The following is a 24,608-nucleotide window of genomic DNA, read 5'->3' as shown; positions in this document are numbered from 1 at the left end:
TGCCACGCTCGTCCCACAGGGTCTCTTTAAACTAGTGTTGGAGAGTTTATGTGAAGTTAGGAAAACGAATTTGCATATCCTTAGAAAACAGCAGTTAAGTAAGCAATGGCCTCCACCACCTCGGTGAATTAAATTACCAACGTGGTTAATAGTACGGATCCGTATGGTAGGAGTCATTGGGTCACGACCAGATCTCGTTGTTGTCCCATGGTGGCCGAGACATTATGCTCATCACATTGTCTCTCACTCCAGGTAAAGTTAAGTTAAGTTTCTTGAGAATCTTTCAACTCTCGGCCACCACGAGAAACAACTTGACGAGATTTGGTCGTGACCCCAGTGACTGTACGGTTAGCCTGGGCAAATCGCTGCAAGGATCCGTATGATTAACGTCGGTCTAAAATTCTAAAAACTTTACCTTTGCTAATTCTTTAATTCCCTCCACATGTTGGGTCTGCCTAGGAGACGCCGCCATCATCCACGAACCACGTTAGAATGTAGTAGTTTTTCCCGCTACCTCGGGAATGTTAGCAATCTAACGTAAATATAATGTACAGACACCAACTACCAGGCCGACGAGAGGTGAAAAGGATAAAGTAAAATAATATAATAATCACTTTACTTACACAATAAAGTACCCGTTTTGTTTCTTCTTAACCTTCACAAAGACTAAAAAGTTTACAGTACAGTTAACCCTCACTTCACGCGGTCCCACATTCCGCGTTTCCACGTTTACGCGGTGCCTTGCCAGAACCTAATGTGCTCACATTACGCGGTACGTGAACCCCATTACGCGGAGAGTGTCCGGCTCCTCGCCTCTCCCTCCGCTTGGGCAAGCCGCGCGGTAAGGTTGCGCAGTGTGTGTCTTTGTTGCGTTATCACTGACGTCATATGACGTATCGGACTGTGATTGGCCATGCATCCCTACCCCCCTCTGCTGCTAGCTGTAATTGGCTTAAAGTATTATGACGTGTCCACCCGCGGGAGGGAGGGAGGGAGGAAAGACCATCCTTGACCTAGCCGTGCCAGTTTCATCCCTCCATGCCAGACCGTGTAAACGTGCATCCATTGTTCTCTAAAATGGCTTCCGCCGGACCACCACCCCCAGAGAGAAACCTTTCCTTACCTGGACCCAGCGGCACTAAGCCAAAGAAGACACGACGTTCCTTAAGCTACGAGGTGAAGTATACCATCATCCAAGAGTTGGAGAAAGGAACAAGGCAGGTTGATTTGGCGCGCCAGCATGGTGTGAATGAATCTACGATTCGAACAATAAAGAAGGATGCAGCCAAGATAAAGGAGCACATGAAGATCACAAAGTCTACAGGTGCTTCTATGATCAAGTATTTTCACAACCAGGTGCTTCTCAAGACAGAAAAATTACTTGCGAGGTACTTGGTGCGTCAGGCGCGACGGAACATGGCGGTCGACACGCGCTCTGTTAAGGACTACGCACGTGAACTGTACATCGCAGTGGCACGAAAAATGGGAATTACAGAGCCCAAACCCTTTAATGCTTCCTCTGGGTGGTTACAGAGGTTTAAGATCCGGAACAAGATTACCAATATAAACATTGGTGGTGAAGAAGCGAGTGCTGACCGTGCTGCTGGAGAGTATTTAACATCAAGGAAGCTGTGGACTTCTTGGTGGAGTCATGGGATCAGCTGTCTATTGCTACAATTCGTCACGCATGGAGACATGTGTTGCATGGAATACCAGGTGAGAGGAGGAGTCAATCTATGACTGGTGAGGTTCAGACTGTTGCAGTAGCAGTGGACCTTGCCAGAGAAGCTGCGCAGACTGTTACAGTTCCAGGCTTCTCCGAGACCACCAACGACGACATTCTGGAAGTGATCAGAGATCCTGAAGTGACTGCCGACGAGATGTTGGAAGAAGATCACGTCAGTGAAGAGGAGGAAGAAGGTGCGTCATTCTCCGAAGAACACAGTTTAACTCATAGTGATATTAAGGGTGCCATGGAGTGTGCAGAGAAAATGAAGTCCTTCCTTTCCCGCGACAATGACGATGACCGCTATGAAGTCTTCCATACCCGGCTGGTGCAGGCTATGGAGCCGTACATCACGGTGTATCAAGACAACATAAACACCAGCCGTCAAAAAAGCATAACCGAGTTCTTCGCCCGCAACCCACCACAGCCAGCCCAAGCCAGTGATAGTGACAGTGAAGATGACTTTGAGGGATTTGTCAGGGAAGCCCTGACAACTGTAAGTGACAGTGATGGTGATTCACCTAGTAATGGTGATTCACCTGAGGGCCAGTAATCTGCCCTCTGCCTCGGAACCAGCCTCCATCCCCGTATGCCGACCCATCTCTTCTACTAACGTAAGTGTTCCACATAACTTTTAGTTTTCCTAACCTAACCTTTATTTTTCCTATGTTAACCTTTATTTTTCCTAACCTAACCTCTTCTATATTACTTGTTTTTTCATACCATCATAAAGTTAAGATAAAATTTTTACTACAACATAGTTGTGTGTCGTCAAAAAGTGGAGTTTGGGGGTCGGCCCGGACTCTATTTCAATTAATCCCATATGTTATGTTATTCCCTTTACGCGTTCCTCACTTTCCGCGGGACCCTGCGGGTTACATTAACCGGGTAAAGTGAGGGTTAACTGTATACATAAATAAAAAATACCAATACAGGTCATACACAAGAATAAATAAATAAATAAATAAATTTAACCAAGACACAAAAATATGAACAATGACTCAAACACCATCACTTAACCATAAAGTTTGTCTACACCTCTGTTGGCATCCCACCAAATCCAGATGAAATACAACTGTCAATCATGGAGTAGACCAGCAGTTCGAGTATTTTGCTACGGCAGTTCAGAATAACGAACACAAAGTTTGTTCACCATAAGCACTGCTGGGACTTTCAGAAGTATACATATATTGTTCACATTTTTCATGGGTTCACAAACACATCTGTAGAATCACAATTGTACTGTCACAGACTGCTTACCTCTAGCTGTTACTCACTCCTAAGTACATTATACATTAATGAATACATGGAACACTTATTCTCTCTTTCTAGAATACCACCATCAGAGTCATAACAGTTCAAGGTTAGGTTAAGGCCTGATGTGATGCTACTGTCAGGCTCTATGGCTTGGAATAAATTCATCCTCCACCTTTATGATCCTGTGTAGGTACAGGAAGAAGCTGTCTGTCTTAAACCCAGGACACGGTAGTGAGAGATACACACACATTACTACTGTTTCGTCAACACCTCCAACTACTGCAGTATGAAAACTTGTATCTGTATCTCTTTCAAGTAAATAATAATTCCCAGATAAACCACAAGTCTTCCCCTAAAATTCACCTTCTGGAATTCTTCAAGTTTTAAGACCAACTACGGTACTGGTCTTGCTTAAAGCTGACTCTGTGGCTGGCAGGCTGCAAGTACAGTACTGGAGGAACCATTAACCCTACCTCCTAGTCCTTAACATGAAGTGTGTCGAGTCTGATCATCTACCTCAAGTGCACTACTCTTTGATCATCTACCAGACGTGTCATATCTGATCAGCTACCAAAAGTCCATTACTGTACTCTCTGATCAGCTACCAGAAGTGCATTACTCTGATCAGCTACCAGATGTGCATTACTCTGATCAGCGGGCGAGAACCATTCAGGTTGTAATAATGGCCAGCGCTGACTACTGTACAGGATCCTGAAGAAGAGGCTGTAGAAGGAGTTCCCGAGATCCCGGGTGACCGACGATACTGACGATGGGGTCAGTGGTAGCGTACTTCATGATGCCGGTGAACATCTTCGTCACCATCCATCCCACCTTCGTGCTGGCAAACCTGAAGGAAACATCGCACCCAACATAAGGGAGTTGTCTTCTTAAATCCATACACAGTTTATAAAAGTATATATGTCCGTGGTGAGACCTCTATTTTACAGACTATATAGAGAGGAAAGTCTGTTAGATGTGAAAGTCCTTTATATGGAGGTTTGACTGTATGTCTCTTACACAGTGGCACATGTTCAGATACAGTTAAGAACTTGTACAGTACATGCCCAGTACCTCCCTCCCCTTCCCTCTCACCTCTCCAGTGAGTCCTGCTTCTCCTGTCGGTTAATCTGCTCATCCCGGCCCCCTGGTGCTGCCTCCACCACCTGGCCTGCTGCTGTCGTGTTTGTTTGTGTCCTCGTCCTCCTGGCGGTCGTTCTCCTCCTTCTGAGATGAAAACATAAAACTAAAAATAAATAAATTCCTGAAAACTCTCTCTGTGAAACGGTCAACATGATGTCTGTCCGATTGTATGTTGTCAGTGTTTTTATATATCTAAATTTTGTTTATTTTATGTCATATCCATTCAAATAATTAATTCATCAGAAAGTGTCAAGGTGTGAGATAATAGAGAACATACTTTGCCAGATTCAGACGATCTATCCGTTCATCACACACAAAGGTGTTCTCCCCGGCGAGGCACGGCAGCGTAATCACCTGAAGAGAAAATATCGAACATGTACAGTCAATCAAAAAACTATCCTTACAAAATTGTATTAGACAACATGACACAACGGACGAAGGATTTTGGCAACCCAACTGAGACAACAGAAGGTGCGGTATTCATTCTGAAATTCATCGACCGCCGACCACTTTAGAATCCACTACAGTACCTGCTCTTAGCCTCTTCACTACTGGAAGTCATTTTTATTTTTCTTGACCAACACCTAATGATTTTATTCAGCACAGAGCAGCTCCTCTGTTCCACATGATGTACAGTACTGTAATGGATTCCATCAATTCAAATTCATCCAAATCCTTAATTTTTCAGCTCCAAGAATGGTCGAAGAGATGGCTGCTGAGATTCAATGTCACGAAGTGTAAGAGGATGCACCTGGGGCGTACCAACGGTAAGGAGGCGTTTCATATGTCCCAATGGAATGAAGAAACTGCACTATTTGAGACTGAATGTGAGAAGGACCTAGGTGTGTGTGTGTTGACAATGAGCTGAAGTTCTCGGGCCATTGTGAGAAGAAGGTAAATCGGGCAAATAAATTATTGGGTCTTATAAGAAGGTCGTTCAGATATCTAGACGGTCCGTCCCTCATAACGATCTTCAAGAGTGAAGTGCTGCCACATCTGGAGTACTGTCACCCCATCTGGTCCCCGTGATATGCTAGGGACTGTCAGTTGGTTGAAAATGTTCAAAGGAGGGCCACCAGACTGGTGCCTGCACTTCGGCACACCAACTACCCTGAGAGATTGGAGTGCCTGAAATTGCCTAGCTTATACTACAGACAGGCAAGGGGCGACCTAGTTGAGGTGTATAAGCATCTCAGGGGGCACTACTGAGTCGAGTGTCCTTACTTGGAGCTGGCGGACGCTCGCCCCACAAGGGGTCACAGCTCAAGATTGAAGAAGCCGCAGGTCCAGAAAGCTGTGAGGGCAAACTTTTTCAGATTGAGAGTTGTGAATTCTTGGAACAATCTACCAGAATGTGTTGTGACGGCACCGAGTGTGAGCTCTTTCAAGACCAGACTTGACCAACGCTGGAGCAGGTTCAGGTACATTCAGGAGCCAGTGCATGCCCAGTACTTGCCAACAGTGCGTAACAGAGACGTGACCAATTGTCCAAGCGGCTAACGAGCCGATCCGTAGTAAAGAGGATAAAACAAAAGTTAAAGACTCAAGTGTTCATAACTTGAGTCTACAAAGGTGGATCATGTATGGTGTACTAAGGAATACACAGTGATATGATTAGGGCATAGAGGGTGATTTATGGAATATAGTGTAAGACTGTATAGTAGCCAGAGGGGCGACTACATACAGTAATAAAATACCCGAGTTTCAAGCAGTTCCAGACAATGAGTGGAGATAAAGCCTCCTTACATACTGCATAGCACTTCACCTGACCACCGATAGATGGTTGAATAAGCAATAAACACATCAAGTTGCCAGGTACAGTAACAAAACTCAAAGCAGTAACAATTCTTCCTTCCTTACTTAACCCATTGCCTCACTCTTGGTATCTCAACCTTCCACAGAAAGAGGGGACAACTGACCTCCCCCTACATTAAAAAATAAATAAATATATAAAAATGTGCACTCGGCATATTCCTAGAGTCAAAGTAAACACAGTAACAGGAACACTAACGGCAACAACAAGGACAATAACAGCAGTACCTGGGTCGGGGAAGTGTTGTTGTAGAACTCATAGAGGTGGATGGGCAGCGGGGGATGGTTGTTCTTTCTCAGGAGGTAGTCCACATAGCGCACCACACGGTCGATCTGATGATAATCACCACCACTACCTTGTGAATCATGTTACTCAAACTTTTTTTTTATTTAATGGATGTCAGTTCTGGTTAACTGTTTGTGACAGAAATCCAGAGAGTAGTTAAGATAATTGAGATAAAAAACACTACACTTAAACTGATGCAGTGAGTAATATAAATACTTTCATTTTATCAGGAGTCGCACACTCTGGATGGTCAAACTAATGTCAAGTTAAGAGGGGTGAATAATATTTATTTTACTCTAAGCTTAAAGTTAAAATATGGAAAATGTATCAAGATAAACATGATAGCATAAATGTAAGTCAAGCATGAGACAGTGACAAGAGTAAGTGAGGGAGGAGAGTGATGTGCGGTACCTTGTCTCGGTTTGTGATGCTGAAGATCTCCAGGTTATCAGGGATGAACTCCTCCCTCCTCTTGAAGGTCAGTTCCTCGTGTTTCTTGGGGGTTACAGGGCATATGTCAGGGTCACATATTATAGTACTAACATCTTACTATGAGGTTCAGTCACTCAAAAAATTTTCTATACAAAATTGTGGTGAAAAAATATGACAACGGACTTTGACAACCCTACCGAGACAAGAGGAGTCACAGTATTCATTATGTAACTCATCGATCACCCTAAACACACACGGGCAGCATCATCAACAAGGCTAAAGCAAAATATTTAAGTTCTGGCTGACTGACTATGTTACCTGAAGGCACTGGAGTCTCCCGAGCTCACGGGGGAGGCCAAAGAAGTCGAGGACGCTGGAGAGGGGCGTCATGAGGTCCTCCAGCAGGTGTTCATAGTGTAGCACCTGCAGTGACTTAGCCTCAGTTATCCAGTTGGTGGCCATCTCTAGCCAAGATCTGGCTTGTAAGTGAACGAATGCACTCCAATCTGTGGTACAGTAAAACCTCTATTTAACAGACTACAGGGAGAGGAAAGTTCCTTTATATAGAGGGTATATTAGATGTGAAACCCCCCCAACTAACGAAACTACATAAAGATGAAAGTCCATTATATCAAGGGTCCGCTAGATGTGAAACCTCCAACTAACAGATTATATGGAGTGAGAAGTTCCTTATATGAAGGTTTACTTTAATATTTTTTCTATATTAATTTATCATTTCACCACTTATCTATAAATTATAATATGTGGATATATCTAAAAACAATGAAACAAACCAACTCTCCGGCTCACAAAGAAATCATGGTGGACTGAGGCTGTTCCTTAAGAGATTTAAAACAAAAAATCGTACAAGTGAAATTATGCAAAATGTATTCCTCTTGTATTTATTTGTATGTTTCTCAAGGGAAGAAAATTTGTATGTTCTAGGGAGAAATGTCCTAAAGTTAGTGCCAAGGCTGGACTACAGTATGGCACTCTCATCAAACATTACCTATAATACTCTCCAATACACTCAGGATCAACACCATCGACTGAATACCGACAAAATTATCCTAGTAATATGTTCTTCTCAAAGAATATTAGGCAAGTTTTCTTCATTTAATAGTATCAGTGATTTTGTAGAAGCCTTATATGATAATTCAAAGGAATTCTTTCTCTGTAATGTAGTGTACCGTTGCTACATACAACTCATGATGGCCAGACCTTGACAGTGAAATAAACAAGAAGCCACACCTTTCCTCCGGTAGTTAGAGATGGGAGCATAGCCTATGTGGCCACCGAAGAGGAAGTTGTGGTAGGAGAGTATGGCACGGTAAGGGTTCCTCAGCAGCAGGACGCCCGTGCCGTTGAAGGCTTTGATGAGGTCGGGATTACATTCATGTGTCTTCTGCGTGAGGGTCGTCCCAGAAGCCCACGGATCCAACTCCCCATAAAACCCTGCAACATACACCTTACTTAAACAACCTGACAGACTGGTGTAATTGACAGGAATAAAATAAATATAAAAATGTAGTTTGAATTGTTTAAAAGCTCTAATTGGCCAGTTACAGTCCACCAAGTTATTAATTCGGTGGCATATGACCTCAGCTGTTGCGTCGCCAGGTATGTAATTACCACAAACAATCAAAGATTTAAACACAATACCTGTATATGTGTAATAAATAATTCGGTACACATTAAAAAAATTATCCAAATCTCATTACTAATTTATCAAAACCGGGTATTATCTGTAACTAACTTAATAAAAAATTAACACATCGGTAAATTATTAACTCTCGATAAAATCATAATACTGTATGATAGTTGTGGTGCATATGGTGGGCTAGTCCATCCATGTGTGTGCCAGTGTACCTGCCGAGTAAAAGCAACTTAACTTAATAAAGGATAAGTTATAGATCAAGGGGACATATCAGGGACTTAAATTTAATAAATAATGTACCGTACAGTAGTATTTTAGGAGCCTGTGTATGAGAATAAATTACATATTGATAGTGTGTCTGGTGATCCTACCAAACGGTTATGATGGCACACAACCAAGCTTATTACTGAGGGAAGCACCTAAAGTAAGAGGCCCTGACCGTTCATATAAAGAAGGTGGTCTCGGTAGGTGGAGCCGGTGAAGACACCAGAGGCTGCCTGCAGCAGGTGTCTGGTCCAGGTGTTGCCTGAACCGGGGTAGGAGGCCAAAGCACAGGTGGGCAGAGAACCTTCCAGCCCAAACATGACTTTCAGCTGGCCACATTCCCCACCATCACCACCCCATAACCGCATCCACCTCCTGTAGGGGTCCAGCCGCAGCCGCCGTCTGGAAGGATAATGTGGTGAGGTGAATTGGCAGTGAGGGAACACACAAGCAGATCTATAGACCATTATATATATGACACCAACAACTGCCAAGCAATATATCATTTCAGTAGCAAAGATCAAATGACGGATAATTAGCTTACTGGGGATACATTACATCACTACTCTATGTACAAACAAAAATACCAATTAACTCTTTAACAACTCCCGCCAGACCACTTTAACTCCCACCGTTTCACGACTGGTTTTCAATTATCAATCACCATCATTCTATTAATTTATCATTATATCTACCATTATCATCATTATTACAAAAGGAGACATTGTTAACATACATATATTGTGAACACTAGTCGATTCAACCAAGGGAACCACAAAAGACTTAAATGTTTATTTCCATTGAGATTTATATTATTGGTTATTATTTGGGAGTAAATCGGGTACAAGGAAGAACTAATGTATCCGTTTACCCATATCCTCGTACTCTGCCACAGTAAGAAACAATGACAGCATCCTCAGTGCCAAGACCTGCCTCAACTACTTAGAATAATCAAAACAATTCTTCATTCTTGTAAAAAAAAATGTGTACAATTAGGGCTGTTTGTTCAGGGTAGGCAGGTGATAATTGCCAATGTGAACAACTTTCGTATCGAATTTGTGTGGATTCCGTCCCATGTTGGAATCAGGTATCATGACCGTGCTGATAAACTGGCCAATGAGGCATGTAAGAAAGAAAACGTTGACAGTGACCTTGGCTTGTCCAATGCTGTAATTAAAAACATTCAAGCAGAATCATGAACTCTGATCTAGAAGAAGTGAGAAATGCAGAGAGCCCTGGCAGTTGTAGCATTAGTAAATATGAAAAATTTTGTGACAAGAGTTACCGGTATGGCCAGCATAAGGAGAGAACCAGACAATGTGATGTAACTACTACATTGAATCAGGGGTGCTTGAGGACATTCTTGCTGTTTATCCCAAATTTGCTAGCCCACACTCATTACTGATTAGTCTTCAATTAGAATATGACTCCAATGTACAGTATGTGAACCACTGACCTATATATCCAATGTACAGTATGTGAACCACTGACCTATATATACTGCTAATGAATATGATGTATTTCCTTCTTTGTGTGTGAACCTCTGTCCTGCGTGACAGTGAGAAGTGATACCACCCTCAGTGTCAAGACCTGACTGAATTACTCAGAATAGGCAAACTGTACTACAAGCTTTGCCAATAAATTTGCTAAACTAAAAAAAGTGTAGGCAGGGTAAACATAAGGGTGAGGGACGGTGGGTAGATGTTGGAATGTAGGTCGCGGCTAACCAATACATCATCCACCTTGTGTATTATTCATTAAGAGGTAACCCCGCTCGTCAACGGATCTCGTGCATTACCCAAATATACACGCACTAGTGAGATTACAATCGTATTCCATTTGTTTTTTCATTAAACAATCGTGTCAGAACTAATCTTTGTATTACCTAAGAAAGCTCAAACTGAAATGAAGAAGAAACTTGTTACTGTAATTTTGACTGACGTTATTAAGTTCATTCACACAAAAACTAATTAACCTAATCGCCGACAATCTCATGATCCCGTTACCCAAGTGCACGGGGGCCCAAACTGTCGTACTGCTCACCATGCCTCCGTATTTCCCGAGTTGAATGTTTAATCGAACGGACACGAAATTGGCGGCATGATGTTTGCATAGACTCCTTATTTTCCACACGTTTACCTAACCTACTTTGTAGTATCATGTACAAGATGCTTATAAACAGTTGCTTTAGCTCCAACACTCCTTTTTTTACCCCAAATTCCACTGGGTGGCTGCTGCCGGAGGAACTAACCTCCATTAGTGACCAGCGACGTTGATATCATCTCGGGACCACAGGATAAGATACATTGTACGAGAATGGTAATGAATACAAACCAAAAATGAGTAATCAACACTTTTTAAATATATCTTTCCATTCAGTTTGTTTTACGAGGTCAACTTGTGCTAAGACAGCCTTGATAGTATACATGCTCCCCCTGACCTTAATGTAACCTCAGGTGGTCATAGGCTTGGATGATACCTCAAGACCTAGTCCATGGTTAATCTTTAGGTGAAATAAGCTGGAGTGGAGATTCTTCAGGTGCTCCCAGATATGTAGTATCCCCAGAGCATAACAGCAACAGTATTTTAGAAAAAAATATAAACCATTGTACTATGCGTTTTACCGAGTATAAATGACAATAGAATTATATTATTGCCCTCTATAGCCACCTCGGAAGCGATACTGATCACGCGGATTCCCACACAATAATTTAAGAAAATCTATATGGTATTTATAAGAACAGGAAACGCACAATAATTTAAAACAATAGTGTGCCAATTAATAATTTCTGGTGCCTAATAATAACAGAGACCGTAAACATTACACCTAACAGTACCTTGTCCTCATCTCCATGTAGACGAGTATGGAGCACAGTTTGGTACTCATAATGGAGGAGATAAAAGGAAATAATCACCATAAGGTGAATTTTCTGAAGCGAGAAGTCACAACCAATTTCGCCGTAAAGACAACTGATAATACAACTCCCTGACGTTTGTAGCCTGCCATGTACGACGCCTAACTGTAAGGTTTCTTTTATAGCTGTGGTAAATGAGCGTAACTTGTCGCGTTCGTGCACCTGCCTAGGAATGAGTTCCACTGGCGTCTGGTGGTGGGAAAGCTGGGAGTTGGTTTCAAATGCTCGCTCAGGCACTGTTAACATGGGTGCCTATCTTCTCGAGCAGTGTGTTTCCTCCCACCTGACAAATCTACTCCCCAGATCTTGCCTTTGTGTAGTAATAATATTAATAACAGTAACAATAATAATATAGTAATGATGATAATACAGTAATAATAGTAATGATAATAAGACAGTAATAATAGTAATACAATAATAAGAGTAATAATATATTAATAATGGTAACAATACAGTAATAATAATACAGAAATAAGAGTAATAATAATAAAAATAATAGTACGTAATAATAATATACCCGAAACAAAAAACATTAAAGATAAACAAGAACAATTGTGCTTGGAGTGTGATTGTCTGCAACACTGATACCAGCCTAGACTTGTAATACGTCTTGGCGAGTCCTCAGACAGTTTAGTTGCAATTTGTGGTTATTCAACTAATTTATGTTCCCGGATAAGCTCTCTTCGTTTACCTCCTACGTGAGTGTAATTCTCCCTTACATGCAGACGGAGAAAGCGACAGAAAGGCATAGAGAGATTTGCACCACCTTTTTCTTTGTCTTTTCTTGTTCCCCTCTTTCTTTGCCACTTTCATCCTCTCATTTTTAATTTATTCGGATCACCTGCCCGAAGAATCTTCACTCTAGTTTATTTTACGTAAAGGTTAATCTTCCTAACGCTACTTGGGGGGGATGAGGTGACAGGTGAGGTGAGTTTAAGTTTAATCTTTACACGAAATAAACTAGGATGAAATTCTTCAGGTAATCCCTTTATTCTCTTTCTCCTATCACGTTTTTCTCCGAGTCCGTCTCACACACACACACATACCGTACCTACCTCAGTGGCCACAGATGGCTAATAAACGAGACGCTCGCCATACCTTCTAACCACCGACCCTCCTGACACACACTACAGGACGGAGCTGGGGCGGGGGATGGGAGAGATGTGACGGAAAAGGGAGAGAGAGGAAGAATGAGAGAATACACAGTAGAGAAGAGAGAGTAGTAGAGACGAGTTATGATTATAAAGGCTAGAGAAAAGATTGTATGAGCGAGGAAGAAGCATGTGTGAGTGACCTCCTCCCCTTGCTTACAAATATGACGACACCAACCTCCTGCTAAATCCTCAGGGGGGGAGGGGGGTTCAGATTCGCCCCACGTAGCTGAGGGGTGAGGGGGATAACCGCTAGTGGACAGACGGGCCGGGGGTTGACGGTCTCTTCCGCTTGACCTAAAGTTCAGCGGGTCATCAAGAGGCGTTTTCTATTTGTCAAAAATATTACGTGCGCCACCAACATGTACAGTAATTCCACCCTGAGTTATTGGCGCCCGTGTCTGTTATTATTCTATCACTCCTTACAAATTTACCTCTCAAATTCATGATGGATTCTAAGTACTCATATCCTGGTTGTCTAACTCTTAAAATAAACACAAGGTTTATTTTCGCCCATTCGTGTCAGCCTAGCCGTTCTACAATATAATGCATGGTGGCCGGGATCAGGGGGAAAGGCGTAATGATTTAACCCTTTAAATGAGAATGGTGGCTTAGCTACGGTCACCTCCAAGACCGTCAAGCATAATAAAACCCCGCCAGCCCCTCCCTTCTCCACCCCCACCAACAAAACACAGGACACTTACTGTTGTCGGTGTGGCGAGTCTGTGCTATTGCTGTTAATCGTTTTGTTGCTGCTCCTGTGGATCTTACTGTTGCTATATTTACTGCTTTTATTTCTGGTGTTGTCGTTACTATTTTTATTACTGTCACTATCATTACCACTGTTTCCGCCGTCAGCACTTTCCGTTTCCCTCGTAAAGGTTTCTACAAAAGGACCACTTCCCACGTTATCTGCACCGGACCTCCCACCCCAGCCTCCGTCACCCAGCTCTTCATAACCTATACCCCCATTACCCAGGAAGAATGCGGGGGTGGGGCGGAGGTAAGGAGACAGAGGGGTAGATAGGTTGTAGGCCCACACTCCCAGCATCACCACAACACACAGCAGGGTGGAAGTCGTGTATTTCCGAATGATTCTGGCGTAAGTTCGTGCCACTGCCATCGTCGGGGACACTGTGTGCTTGTGGATAACCCCGTTTAAGGACTATCCTCGTATGAAAGTTTGTTGACAAGAAAGGTGAAAACTTGCCATTTCTAGACTCCACCACCATGAAGGCAGACTGAAGACGAGAGATATCGGTGTCCCAGAATACAATGAAGCTTGCATGAATGGGTGTTCTCTGTTCCTGGGGGTGAGAACAGCCCAGGAGAGTCGTGTCTGTGCCCAGGTGTGAGGCGGAGCAGGTAAGCTGGGTGAGGTGACTAGGTGTCATCTCCTCCCACCACCCATGGTATCAGCTGCTGGGAGACGTTGCTGGCTCCACTCTTCCTTGATACAACCCTGAAAAATAAATATATATCTATCTGAGCATAAACGTGTCTTTTACAATATTAAATTACGTATATAAAATAGACTGATCGGAGTCATGTGTAAATAGGCTGGAGCTGCCCAGAGGACGCGCTCACCACTACCCCACCCACCCACTTCAGTAACCAAATTGGTACGAACTAGGATGAACTATCACACAAGAAAAAAATATACCATCGAACGATTTTTTACAGGCGACAAAGACACCAAATCCCAGTACCTCAAAGTTTCCCCGAGTTATGTTTGGTGGAGTGTCATCTCGGCTCTGGCTCCTGGCACAGTGAACACAGACAGTCTGGCAGATGACGGCCGGCGCTTGAGGTGTCCTGCCTCACCAGCCCCTCCTCTTGTTACGTTGTTTGTGATGCCAATACTTTTACCTTATGCAAATTTTGGCGAACAAATTTGTGTATTATGGGAGTCCGGATCTGAAGTACTTGCATATGTAAGAACGTGTATTTAATCTGTTCCGTGTAAATGACCACCGTCTCTTCCCTCCTGCCGACATTACTTACCAAGCTTTGAGCCCCCAGCTGTCTCTGTCACTTATCTCGAGCTAGTATGTGTAATTACGATTTATTGGTATAATTACCCTATTATCATATACTATATCTCCGTAACTGACAGAAATCATAGTTATTTTGTCATTCTTGCTCGAGTTTCACCTCGTTCTCCTGCATTCTTTTCCCTGTTCTTTGTGTAATATCGGGATCTTTCTTTAGTTAACACCGTGCCAAAGATATCACCAAGATGACTTTCGTTCTCCAGTAATGAAAAACATGAGTATAATAACCTAGCATAACCAGGTGACGGCGTACAAATACATCTACAATCTAGGTTTTATTATTTATACCTGCCTATAAATTTATATAGTTCCTCGTATTGTCGTAATTATTCATTTAAGCGGCGGTGTAGTCATCAATAATTACCTTCTAGTTATGGATGAAGAAAGCACACTGATGGATAAAGGTCCAAATTTCCTACGTTCACACAGAATAAGTTAAGATTATCTGGGTGTGATTTTTATGCTATTTTTAGAATTAATTTTTTTGTGTATTAGCTCACGTCAACCAGTTAGAGGCATAAATGTACCCTCACTTGCAAGAAACGTGAAGCAAATAGAAATGATCTGGACGCTTTAAATTTTAGTTGTGGATCCAATTTCAATATCAACATTCACAAGACTTGTAAAATACTATAAATGACCATAAATTAATAACAAATCTGCACTACCTATTCTATAAAGGTCTGGAATGCCCTTTATGACATTATATCAAAGTGAATCGAGTTTACTTACGCTTCTTCAGATAATTTGGAACAATGACATTACTTGACAATCTACACTACTGTTTATGTATTTCGTAAAACTTAATAGTATCTAAAACAACTGTGGTGCTTCATAACTTTAGCAATATCAAAAAACAATCCCAGAAAGTCACTCACTGTTTAACAATGAAAATGAAATTAATATACAATGGTCTATGATACATGTAGAATAAGTAGTTTAGTATAGGTTTACAGATTACTACTATAATAATACTGTAATAATGCAAGTTAAGACACCTACTAGTATTACCTCACAGCACAACCACAAGTACTAGACTGACACGAGTTAACAGGACGAGTCTGGATGGTGGGTCCTGCTGTCGTGGCTGCCAGACGAACGATTAACATGATCCCTTCAGCTTACTGTTTATGGGTACTGTTCATTGATATTATTCCAGCCATTTTTTTTTAACTTTAAACAGCACCACAATTAAACTAACTTGAGAATCGTATCTTTAAATGTAAAGATAAGAACATGCTTCTTCATCTTTATACCGATCTCTAACATGGATTAATGCATATTGGTATGGAAGACAAGCAGTTTTATTTGGCTTTGATAGACAATTTGACATAGTAAATAATTTCATTGTGTGCTAATGACCTCTGAGGTATAATTCTTTTTTTAAAAACCTCACTGAAATATTTTAGTCCATATCCCCACCATCACCCTTAAATAATAAATGATTTTCTTTGGCTATCCTTAATTGAAGTGAATTAAATCTTACCATTTTTTGTATTATTAGATGGTATTAATATGAAGTTTGATTAGGATTTTATTAAAGTAATAGTGGTCTTATCTAACACCTAGTTTAGGCTCGTAGTCACATAGATGTTTACAAACTGACCATGGCGGGCTACGAGGGCCTGTGTGACAAGTCGTCGGGGAGATTTGGTGATGTGTCTGGCAGGAGGTCGAGTTCACCCTTAAAAGACATTGAATTCCTGCGAGAAGTGAAGAGGGACCTGATAGTGGCCAGGGAACAGTGTTATCAACGGGGACTCCTGCAGACGACCAAGTGGTGAGTCAGGTGGTGGTTTATGTTTATGTGAGATTTCTTAACTATTTTTGGTCCTAATTGGTCTCTGTAGTGGTCCATAGTTTGTTCAGGGGTTAATATTGATAGATACCGCAGTAACACGCCCACTTGTAACACTAAAACATCTTAAGTGCCATAAAATATGCTTTTAATGTTAATTTTTTTGGTATAAACAGTGATTATAAGCCAATAGTAAACATAAAATGAAATACTAGCAGTACATTACAGTAAATATTTAATACTTACAACATCTATAATAATTACTATACGTAGTGATATATTATAACTAAAGAATTACATAAACTCTTGGAAATATGGAAGCAACTACTGTTCAATTTCGTTCATTTTTTCCAGATATGTTCTTATCATTATAGTACCGGGTAAAGTATTTTAAAAAACGTGACAACTTTTTAATTTAATTATAAGTATTTTTGTTTGTTTTCTCTATCTAATCACCTGTAGTGGGCAGGGCATGAAGGATGAGTAAAACACGGCGAAAAACTGATCATATGACACTAAAATAATGTCAATGTGATTTGTACGTGAAGAAATTAATTATTTACCGTAAATGCGCCTCAGAAAAATCTGCCGAGTCAGCGTGTGTTATCGTCTCCTCTATTTGTTTACAACTGACCCACTCGGTCCGAGCATAAGAAGTTAGGTAGGGTTATTGAGTTGGTTAGGTCATGTTCTAGTAAATGTCGCCTCTTTTAAAATACATACTATAAGTATATGTGTGGAAAAAATTAATGAAATAGAACACTGCCTTCTGGTGTTAGCCATCTCCTGCAATATTACCCAAATATAAAATACTGTACTGTACTAACAGACACAGCTAAAGAGTACGGTAGATTTCACAAAGCTAAAAATGTATCCAACTGTTTTTATGTTGACCCGGCTATAGTACAGTGGTGCAGGGCCTTGGGACTTAGTGATGAACATTGGTGACACATTAAATATCTCCTTACTTGTGCCTCAGGTTGAGTGAACTTCTAGTGTGTGTGCGTGATGTTCAGCTTGAGGAGCAGTTGCCATCACTCCTGTCTCTCCACGACCTGCTGGGGGACGAACTCGACCATTACCACTTGGCCAAATCCTACCTGGACCTTAAGGAGTATGACAGGTACACACAGCACTAAGGTTTACTCTGCATTAGGCAGTTGTATAAGAGATTTTGACTAATTCTTATGGCTGTTGTAATTATTACAGGGTGCGTTATTTTGACGGGAATCCTAAATGTGTAAGTACTGTATTTGAATTTAGGATGTTCTAAGACTATGGGAGTTTGGACTGTAGGTCTTTACTGCTGCACTTTGGACCCTTTTGGTTACTGTGCTATATTGATGCAGTTTAAAACTAGTTTTCTTGAGACACTTCATAAACCTTTTTCCACCGTGGTGGGCACGGTTCCACTAATTAGTGAAGCTAACTTTCTCGTTAGCGGATTAGCGTTTTCGCTAACTTTGGAAACCATTAGCGGACCAATTAGCTTCCGCTAAATTTAGTTCCACTAACTTTAAGTCCGCTAACAAAATTTATACATGTTTGTTCCTGTCTGATGTAAGCGTGTGACGCCGCGACGCGTGTCTCCAACAGCCAGTCAGGCACGCTTGGCTGACTGCGTGTTAGTACATGTAAACGTGACAAGACTTGATTTGTCGACGCCAATTATTAAAGTTTAATGCTTTTTTTTTTACAGTAAATAAAGACTGTCAGTGTATGTTGAAAGAATCATAGAATGTAATTGTAAACTAATGTATAATTTCATTTCTCATTTATTTGTTAATTTAATTAGGATTTTTTGTGTCAATATATTTGGTTATGCTAAGTACTGCATAAGTTCATAACCAGGATGTCATCCAAGGTGTGCGCCAAACAAAATTTTCTAAAAACTTACTTTTCATTAAAGTTTAGAGTTTTCTGTTTATTTACATGACTAAAACCAACAATAAGTTATATAAAAATGCACTGGTATAATGTGTATGTGGTTGGTATTGCATATTTACATGAATAACGAATAAGGCCGATAGGTTGTATGAGAATGCAAATTAATTATTTGTGAAATTGTATACAGTGTACACCTTGATAAGTTGATCATCATCTGATCTTGGCATGATGCTATACAGTACTGTACTATAGTTTTTGGATTCGTTTAATACTTTTTGTCTTTTCGTACAGTAAATATAGATTATAAAATGTATGTTGAAACTTGAATGTAAACTAATGTTTAATTTCATTTGTTCATTTAATTATTTGTGTACACCTTGATCATCATCTGATCTTGGCATGCTATACCTTTTTGGAAAGCTATGTCTAAGCTACAAGACAACATATGAAATTTCAGCTCTCTAGGTCTGTTTTTATGGGTTTTAGAGCCAAAAAACAAACAAACCGAAGCTAAATTCATATAATAAAAGTTAGCAGTTAGCGTTAGCTTCCGCTAATTCTTTTAGCTGTTTAGCGTTAACGAAGTTAACTTTTTAGTTAGCAGATTAGCGGAGCTAACTTTTCGTTTAGCTGTACCCACCACTGTTTTTCCATCAGGTTAAGCTAAGAGTGAAGATGCGGTGAGCAAATATATTTTTAATAATGAGTCGAGAGCATTATGGTCTTTTATTAATATACTTTTATGGCATGAAAACTACAGTAATGATACTCTAAGACATATTATTTTCATCGTATAAAATGTACTGTTCACTACACTACAGTTTATTACTTTTGGTTGTGTGACAGATGTGCTTACTTCACTGAACACTGCACCACAGACCTTGGACGATTTCTCCACCTGTACTCCAGGTACCTCTCTGGGGAGAAGAAAAAGAACGATGATATTGTGGACACACTGGGTAGGTTTAGTCGAGTCACCCTGAAGATAAAATTTGTTTCTAATATCATTATGATGTTTTAGTGTGTGTATATTAGGAAGAATTTTGTATCATTCCAAATATATATATGGTACTTACTTCAGGCTCAGTATCTAACATTATTGGTATATTTTTGTTGGTGTTTCTCCTATGGATGACGAGTATAAATTACAACAGTTTATTTTTCACTGACAGTCACCAATGATCAGCACAAGGGCATCTACCTGAAGGAGTTACACACAGAGCTCTCCAAGGTGTACACACTCCACTCAACTGGGTCTACCTCCAGGTCAGTAGTGTCATCATGGACTCAGCTTGGATTGACTTTACATTTATCTCTTTTATTGTGATGATTGTATTTACCCATAACCTATCCAGGCATTGAGCCGGATAAAGAGGGAGAAGGAATAAGTAAGAATGAGGGAGTTAAAGGGACAAAGAGAGAGATGGAGCATTTATTGGGAGTAAGCAAGTTTAGTGATTCATTCTCAAGTTTTATGATCTTATTCTATTTCTTAAGGTATCAAAATATTTCACTGTAGTTATCCCACCTATGTCGGTATACTGTAAAACCTCCGAACACCAGACTCATTCATTAATGGGAGGGCCCCCCCCCCCCATCACCATCAATGTTTTATGGCTCCTGAGCTAGCTTCAACGCCCCCTCCTACACTGATCATGTCACCCCTTCACTTCTTTGTAGAGACCCGGGAGACACTGATATGGATGCCTGGCTCCTGTGGCTGTATGGAGTAGTGCTGAAACGACTTGACCTCACTCGACAGGCTGTGGAGGTGTTGTGTCAAGCCTTGCACCTGCAGCCCTTACACTGGGGTGCATGGCTGGAACTAGCAGCTCTCATCTCTGACAGAGAAATGGTCAGTGTTACATACATTACTGAAAATTTATTCTATGCTTGCTAGTACGGTAAAACCTCCGTATAATGTACTTCTCTCTCCATATAAATTCATTAGACAGAGGTTACAGATATACAGTACTCCACTCTAAAATTTCTCCACAGCTCAGCACACTAAAACTACCGGACCACTGGATGCGCAAGTTGTTCCATGCTCACACGTACCTGGAGCTGCAGCTAAATGATGAAGCCCTAGAGATCTATACTGGCTTACAAGATGCTGGTCTCTTGCATTCAACATACATCATGGCCCAAGTTGCTATCACACACCACAACCAGAGAGGTAATAACAGGCATTATCTATATATTAGTATTTACTGTTGATACATGTTATGGTGTCATTGAGAGTGTTAGAGGTATAGTATAGTACATGTAGTTCACCTGATAATATAGTGTGAATGCTTTTGTTTTGCACGATAAAGCTTGACTGTCTACCATGTAACTAGCTACATCATTTTGGAAATTGTCTACAATAAATAGTAGATTTGTATAAAGGGTTGTGTATGCAGTGAACAAGGGGAATATTCCAATGTAAATATATAATCACTGTATAGGCTACCTAACAAGATATTTGCCATGTAGAGGGTGCACAATACATCATCACTCGTGGGGTGTCAGTACAGTGTGTGGCCTCATCTGTTACTCCAGTTATATCATTAGTTTTATTTTCATGGTAGTTAATGATGTACCGGTAAAAACTAACAAGTAAGTTATGTTATGAATCCCCAGGTTGTGAGTAAACTATAGCATCTGAAACTGCTATCTGACCAATTTGTATCACCAGTTTAGTGTCGTTTTTCCAGACTAAGTTTCAGCTCTTCTTTTTCATGAAATTTATCGGTTTTCCGTAGATGTGGATCAAGCAGTGACGATCTTCAAGGAACTGGAGGCCATAGATCCATTCCGGCTGGACAACTTGGATACTTATTCTAATTTGTTGTACGTAAAAGAAATGCGTGTGGAGCTCTCACACCTTGCCCACCGAGTTGTACAGGTGGACAAGTATCGAGTGGAAACGTGCTGTGTTATCGGTGAGTGGCGACTGTATCAACCGTAATTTTATCTTAGAAATCAAACCTCGCATTAGAAGACATAAACTTATAATTGATTTGTTATCCAAGTTGATGTTAGCATTATACTGTACTGTGTCTCATGTTGTGAAGAAAGTTATGTTCTGGTGAAATATTCCTTTGTGCTGTTGTCATAATTTTATGACCATTTTCCACACTTACATGAGTTGCCTGTTGTTACATGATGATGGCTTTCTGAACTGCATTGCCTCTAACAGCCTACCCCTGGCTTTCCCCTCCAGCTCTCTATACATTTAGACTTATACAGTACATCTCATAACCCAACTGGTCTCATCTACTCTCTCCACAAACCCTCACCATCTCAGCTTACTTCTACACAAAACTTTGTCAGTACAGTACTCTCAATACTCTTCTGCGAGTAATATAATTTTTTTTCTCTTCAGCTTCTTGTTGTTTAATAATATGGTTATGCAATTTATTTCAGGTAATTACTACAGCTTGAGGTCTCAGCACGAGAAGGCTGTACAGTATTTCCAACGTGCTCTGAGACTTAATCCACACTACCTGGCGGCCTGGACTCTGATGGGTCACGAGTACATGGAAATGAAGAACACAAATGCTGCCATACAGTGCTACCGCCAGGCTATTGGTATGTGGGACGAGGAAGTATTTCACAACGTTATTTTTTCATTCTTTTAGGAACTTTACAGAGCATTTATAATAAGCACAGAACTGAAGTAGGACAAGTGCTGTACAGTACATGAAAAACAGAAAAATGCATTTAAAGTACCATAACTTTGAACCAGTGAAGATTTAATTGATGTTCGTGAAAGACATTGTATGTATTGTTTTGGGGCATACTGCTGCTTGTACTCGTGTGAAAATTAACTGTTTATGGCCTAGGATGGTGGATGAGGTGATATGTACTGTACTGTATATGTATTTGATGTGCTTTACATAACCATCAGAGGTGAACAGACGAGACTACCGTGCCTGGTACGGTTTAGGCCAAACCTACGAGATCCTCAAGTTGCCAGCGTATTGTTTGTACTACTTTAAACAGGTGAGGAAGTATACTAAGAGCTCTCTTATATTTTTTCTCTTTTTCTTTCTATTTCTTTACTCTCATCATCTTTTCTTCCTTCTCTTTTGGTATAAATGGATAAAGAGGAAATAATATATGTACAACCTGATGCTGTACAGTATGTGTGTTATTTGTGGTGGTTATGAAGTACTGTAGGGAATAGCTATACACTTTACAAAGAGGAAGTGATTACAGTACCTCCCCCTCCAGGCCCAGAAGCTGAGACCGAATGACTCCCGTATGTTGGTGGCACTTGGCGAAAGTTACGAGAAGTTAGAGAAGTGGGAGGAAGCCAAGAAGTGTTTCCTTAAAGCTCACAGCGTCGGTGACATTGAAGGTATCGCGTTGTTGAGGCTGGCTAAGTAAGTTAATTAATATATTTTACTCAATGATTTATGCTGAAAAATATAATAATTCTTGTTTTGTGAAAATTAGTTTTCTATCTTTTTTATCATAAAATTACCACCTACAGTGAATGTCTATACCGTAATGTATTAATTGGCGTGTTTGGGGGAAAAACGTAATGAGTCATCAAGACACACACCTGATGATATTAAACTGTCTTGTAGGTTATACAATCGCTTAGGAGAAGGAGAAAGAGCAGCTGTTCTCTTTGAGCGCTACCTCCAGGAGACTGAAGATGCCGGCCTAAGTGAGGATCGAGGGCAAGCTTATCAGTTCCTAGCTAATCATTGCCTCCAAAAGAGCGTGCTTGATTTTGCTTATGAATATGCTCAAAAATGTACACTGTTCATGGAAGTAAGTATATTGTGATTATCCCACACAACGGACATAGTTTCCTAGATTATATAAGTGAGTGACAGAGACATTGCTTTGTGTTACTTAATGCTGTATACGGTAAGAGGACAGGCAGAGAATCTTTCAGTTCCTTCACAAATTTTCCCGTTATGTTTATGATTTCTCATTCATTCATGGTGACCAAACTGTGCTTCAATATGTAATAAAACTGCCTTCTGCAAATATTATCCAGTTGATTGTATACAACTTTATACATTTTTTTTCAGTATCTTTATTTGAATGAACATTTTAAAATATCTTTGGTATAATGAAGCTAACAATTTCCTAACAGACTCGAGAAAGTGGCAAAACCATGTTGAGGGAGATCGCCAACAGAAGACAACACACCGAGCAAAATACAGTGAGTGTTTCATGTGAATTCCACCTGTAGTAGATTATACAGTTTGGAAGAGCAACTTTATGAATCCTACCTGCAAGTTAAATCCCAAAAGTTGCTCAGTTGGCTTTGTCATGGTAACTACTGTACACATGACTAGGGTACAGTACAGTTGAGTTATCCTGTGTATCTCAGCACTATTTTACCCCTGATCTGGATTACTTAGTTCTAGCTGTACTGGATTAATTATGTATATGTATCATTTTCTCTGGACAGAATTTACTTCCTTCTGTAGAGCAGGAAGGAAAGTCATTTATTTATATATTATCAGTTCAAAACAATTAACACTCACTTTTTTTTTTGCAGCAGGATGATTGTGGCAGCGTCTTGGCGAGTCGGGTGCGGCCTCGCGTTGCCTTAGGGGGAGATCGGTCAGCCTCGACGAGATTGCCTCCCCTTAGCCTTACATATACACCATAGCACAAACTTCAAGTCCAGTACTTTTGTTACTTGCTTTCTCTCTTTTATATACAGTGTGTATTTATGTGTTTTTCATGTAAACCTCTTTATTCTGCTGTTTCTTATTCATAACACAATCTGATTTTATTTTATGTACATTGATTCCTTTATAAATTATACTCTATTACAAAATTTTATGAGGACTTTTTAGTGCAACTTACAACCTTGCAAGGATTAATATACATTATACAGGCCGCCCCTGAGTTAAGGCATATCATGTTACGATCATTCGCTTTAACGGTGTAGTTATGCTTATACCCCACCCAAGTTACAATCGTTTCCTCCCTATTTAACTATCTTCCGTCAACCCTCCTGGCCACGCTCTTGTTTCACACATCAAAGCGATTGATGCGCCAACTCCGGACCCTAACTGTTTATATTCCTTATCCATGTTCAAGTTGCTCTGGTCTACCATTACTAGTGTCTCTTGTGACTACAGTTGCATCTTTACTTATGTTTCCAGAGTCAACACAATTGTTGTGTTATTACTTGGAAGACATTATGGTGGTGGTGTAATATTTGTGACAGTTCATGCATCCCATTTACAGTGCAGTACCTACAGTATTA

The 24,608-nt window shown here is 40.6% G+C and overlaps 2 protein-coding genes across 5 annotated transcripts; one reads left to right on the top strand and one right to left on the bottom strand.

Annotated features, from left to right (window-relative positions):
* Positions 1-2,609: 2,609 nt before the first annotated feature.
* LOC121877874 lies at positions 2,610-15,742 on the bottom strand. The gene is made up of 10 exons (XM_042383804.1): positions 15,697-15,742; positions 13,345-14,102; positions 8,750-8,976; positions 7,905-8,108; positions 6,972-7,159; positions 6,633-6,716; positions 6,164-6,268; positions 4,401-4,477; positions 4,076-4,207; positions 2,610-3,830 (listed from the first exon to the last, which is right to left on the bottom strand). Exons 2-10 carry the CDS (start codon positions 13,761-13,763, stop codon positions 3,680-3,682), a joined length of 1,587 nt encoding a protein of 528 aa, XP_042239738.1. The 5' UTR covers positions 13,764-14,102; positions 15,697-15,742; the 3' UTR covers positions 2,610-3,679.
* A 545-nt stretch (positions 15,743-16,287) lies between these two features.
* On the top strand, positions 16,288-24,176 carry LOC121877871 (cell division cycle protein 23 homolog). Of its 4 annotated transcripts, none has more exons than XM_042383798.1 (13): positions 16,288-16,474; positions 17,472-17,615; positions 19,226-19,338; positions 19,552-19,645; positions 20,060-20,234; positions 20,378-20,555; positions 21,124-21,303; positions 21,788-21,952; positions 22,272-22,366; positions 22,598-22,749; positions 22,957-23,039; positions 23,478-23,546; positions 23,889-24,176. In XM_042383798.1, the coding sequence occupies exons 1-13, from the start codon at positions 16,302-16,304 to the stop codon at positions 23,894-23,896; spliced, it is 1,629 nt and encodes a 542-aa protein (XP_042239732.1). In that variant the 5' UTR covers positions 16,288-16,301; the 3' UTR covers positions 23,897-24,176. The 4 variants fall into 4 exon arrangements, with proteins under 4 accessions (XP_042239732.1, XP_042239731.1, XP_042239730.1 ...); XM_042383797.1 differs by having other exon boundaries at positions 22,957-23,146; positions 23,892-24,176; XM_042383796.1 differs by having other exon boundaries at positions 22,957-23,146.
* Positions 24,177-24,608: the final 432 nt, after the last annotated feature.

The sequence above is a fragment of the Homarus americanus genome, unplaced genomic scaffold, assembly GCF_018991925.1.
Source record: "Homarus americanus isolate GMGI-L3 unplaced genomic scaffold, GMGI_Hamer_2.0 scaffold24523, whole genome shotgun sequence".
Taxonomy (NCBI): Eukaryota; Metazoa; Arthropoda; class Malacostraca; order Decapoda; family Nephropidae; genus Homarus; species Homarus americanus.
Note: the sequence above shows the minus strand (reverse complement) of the source record. Positions and strands in the feature narration are given on the sequence as shown.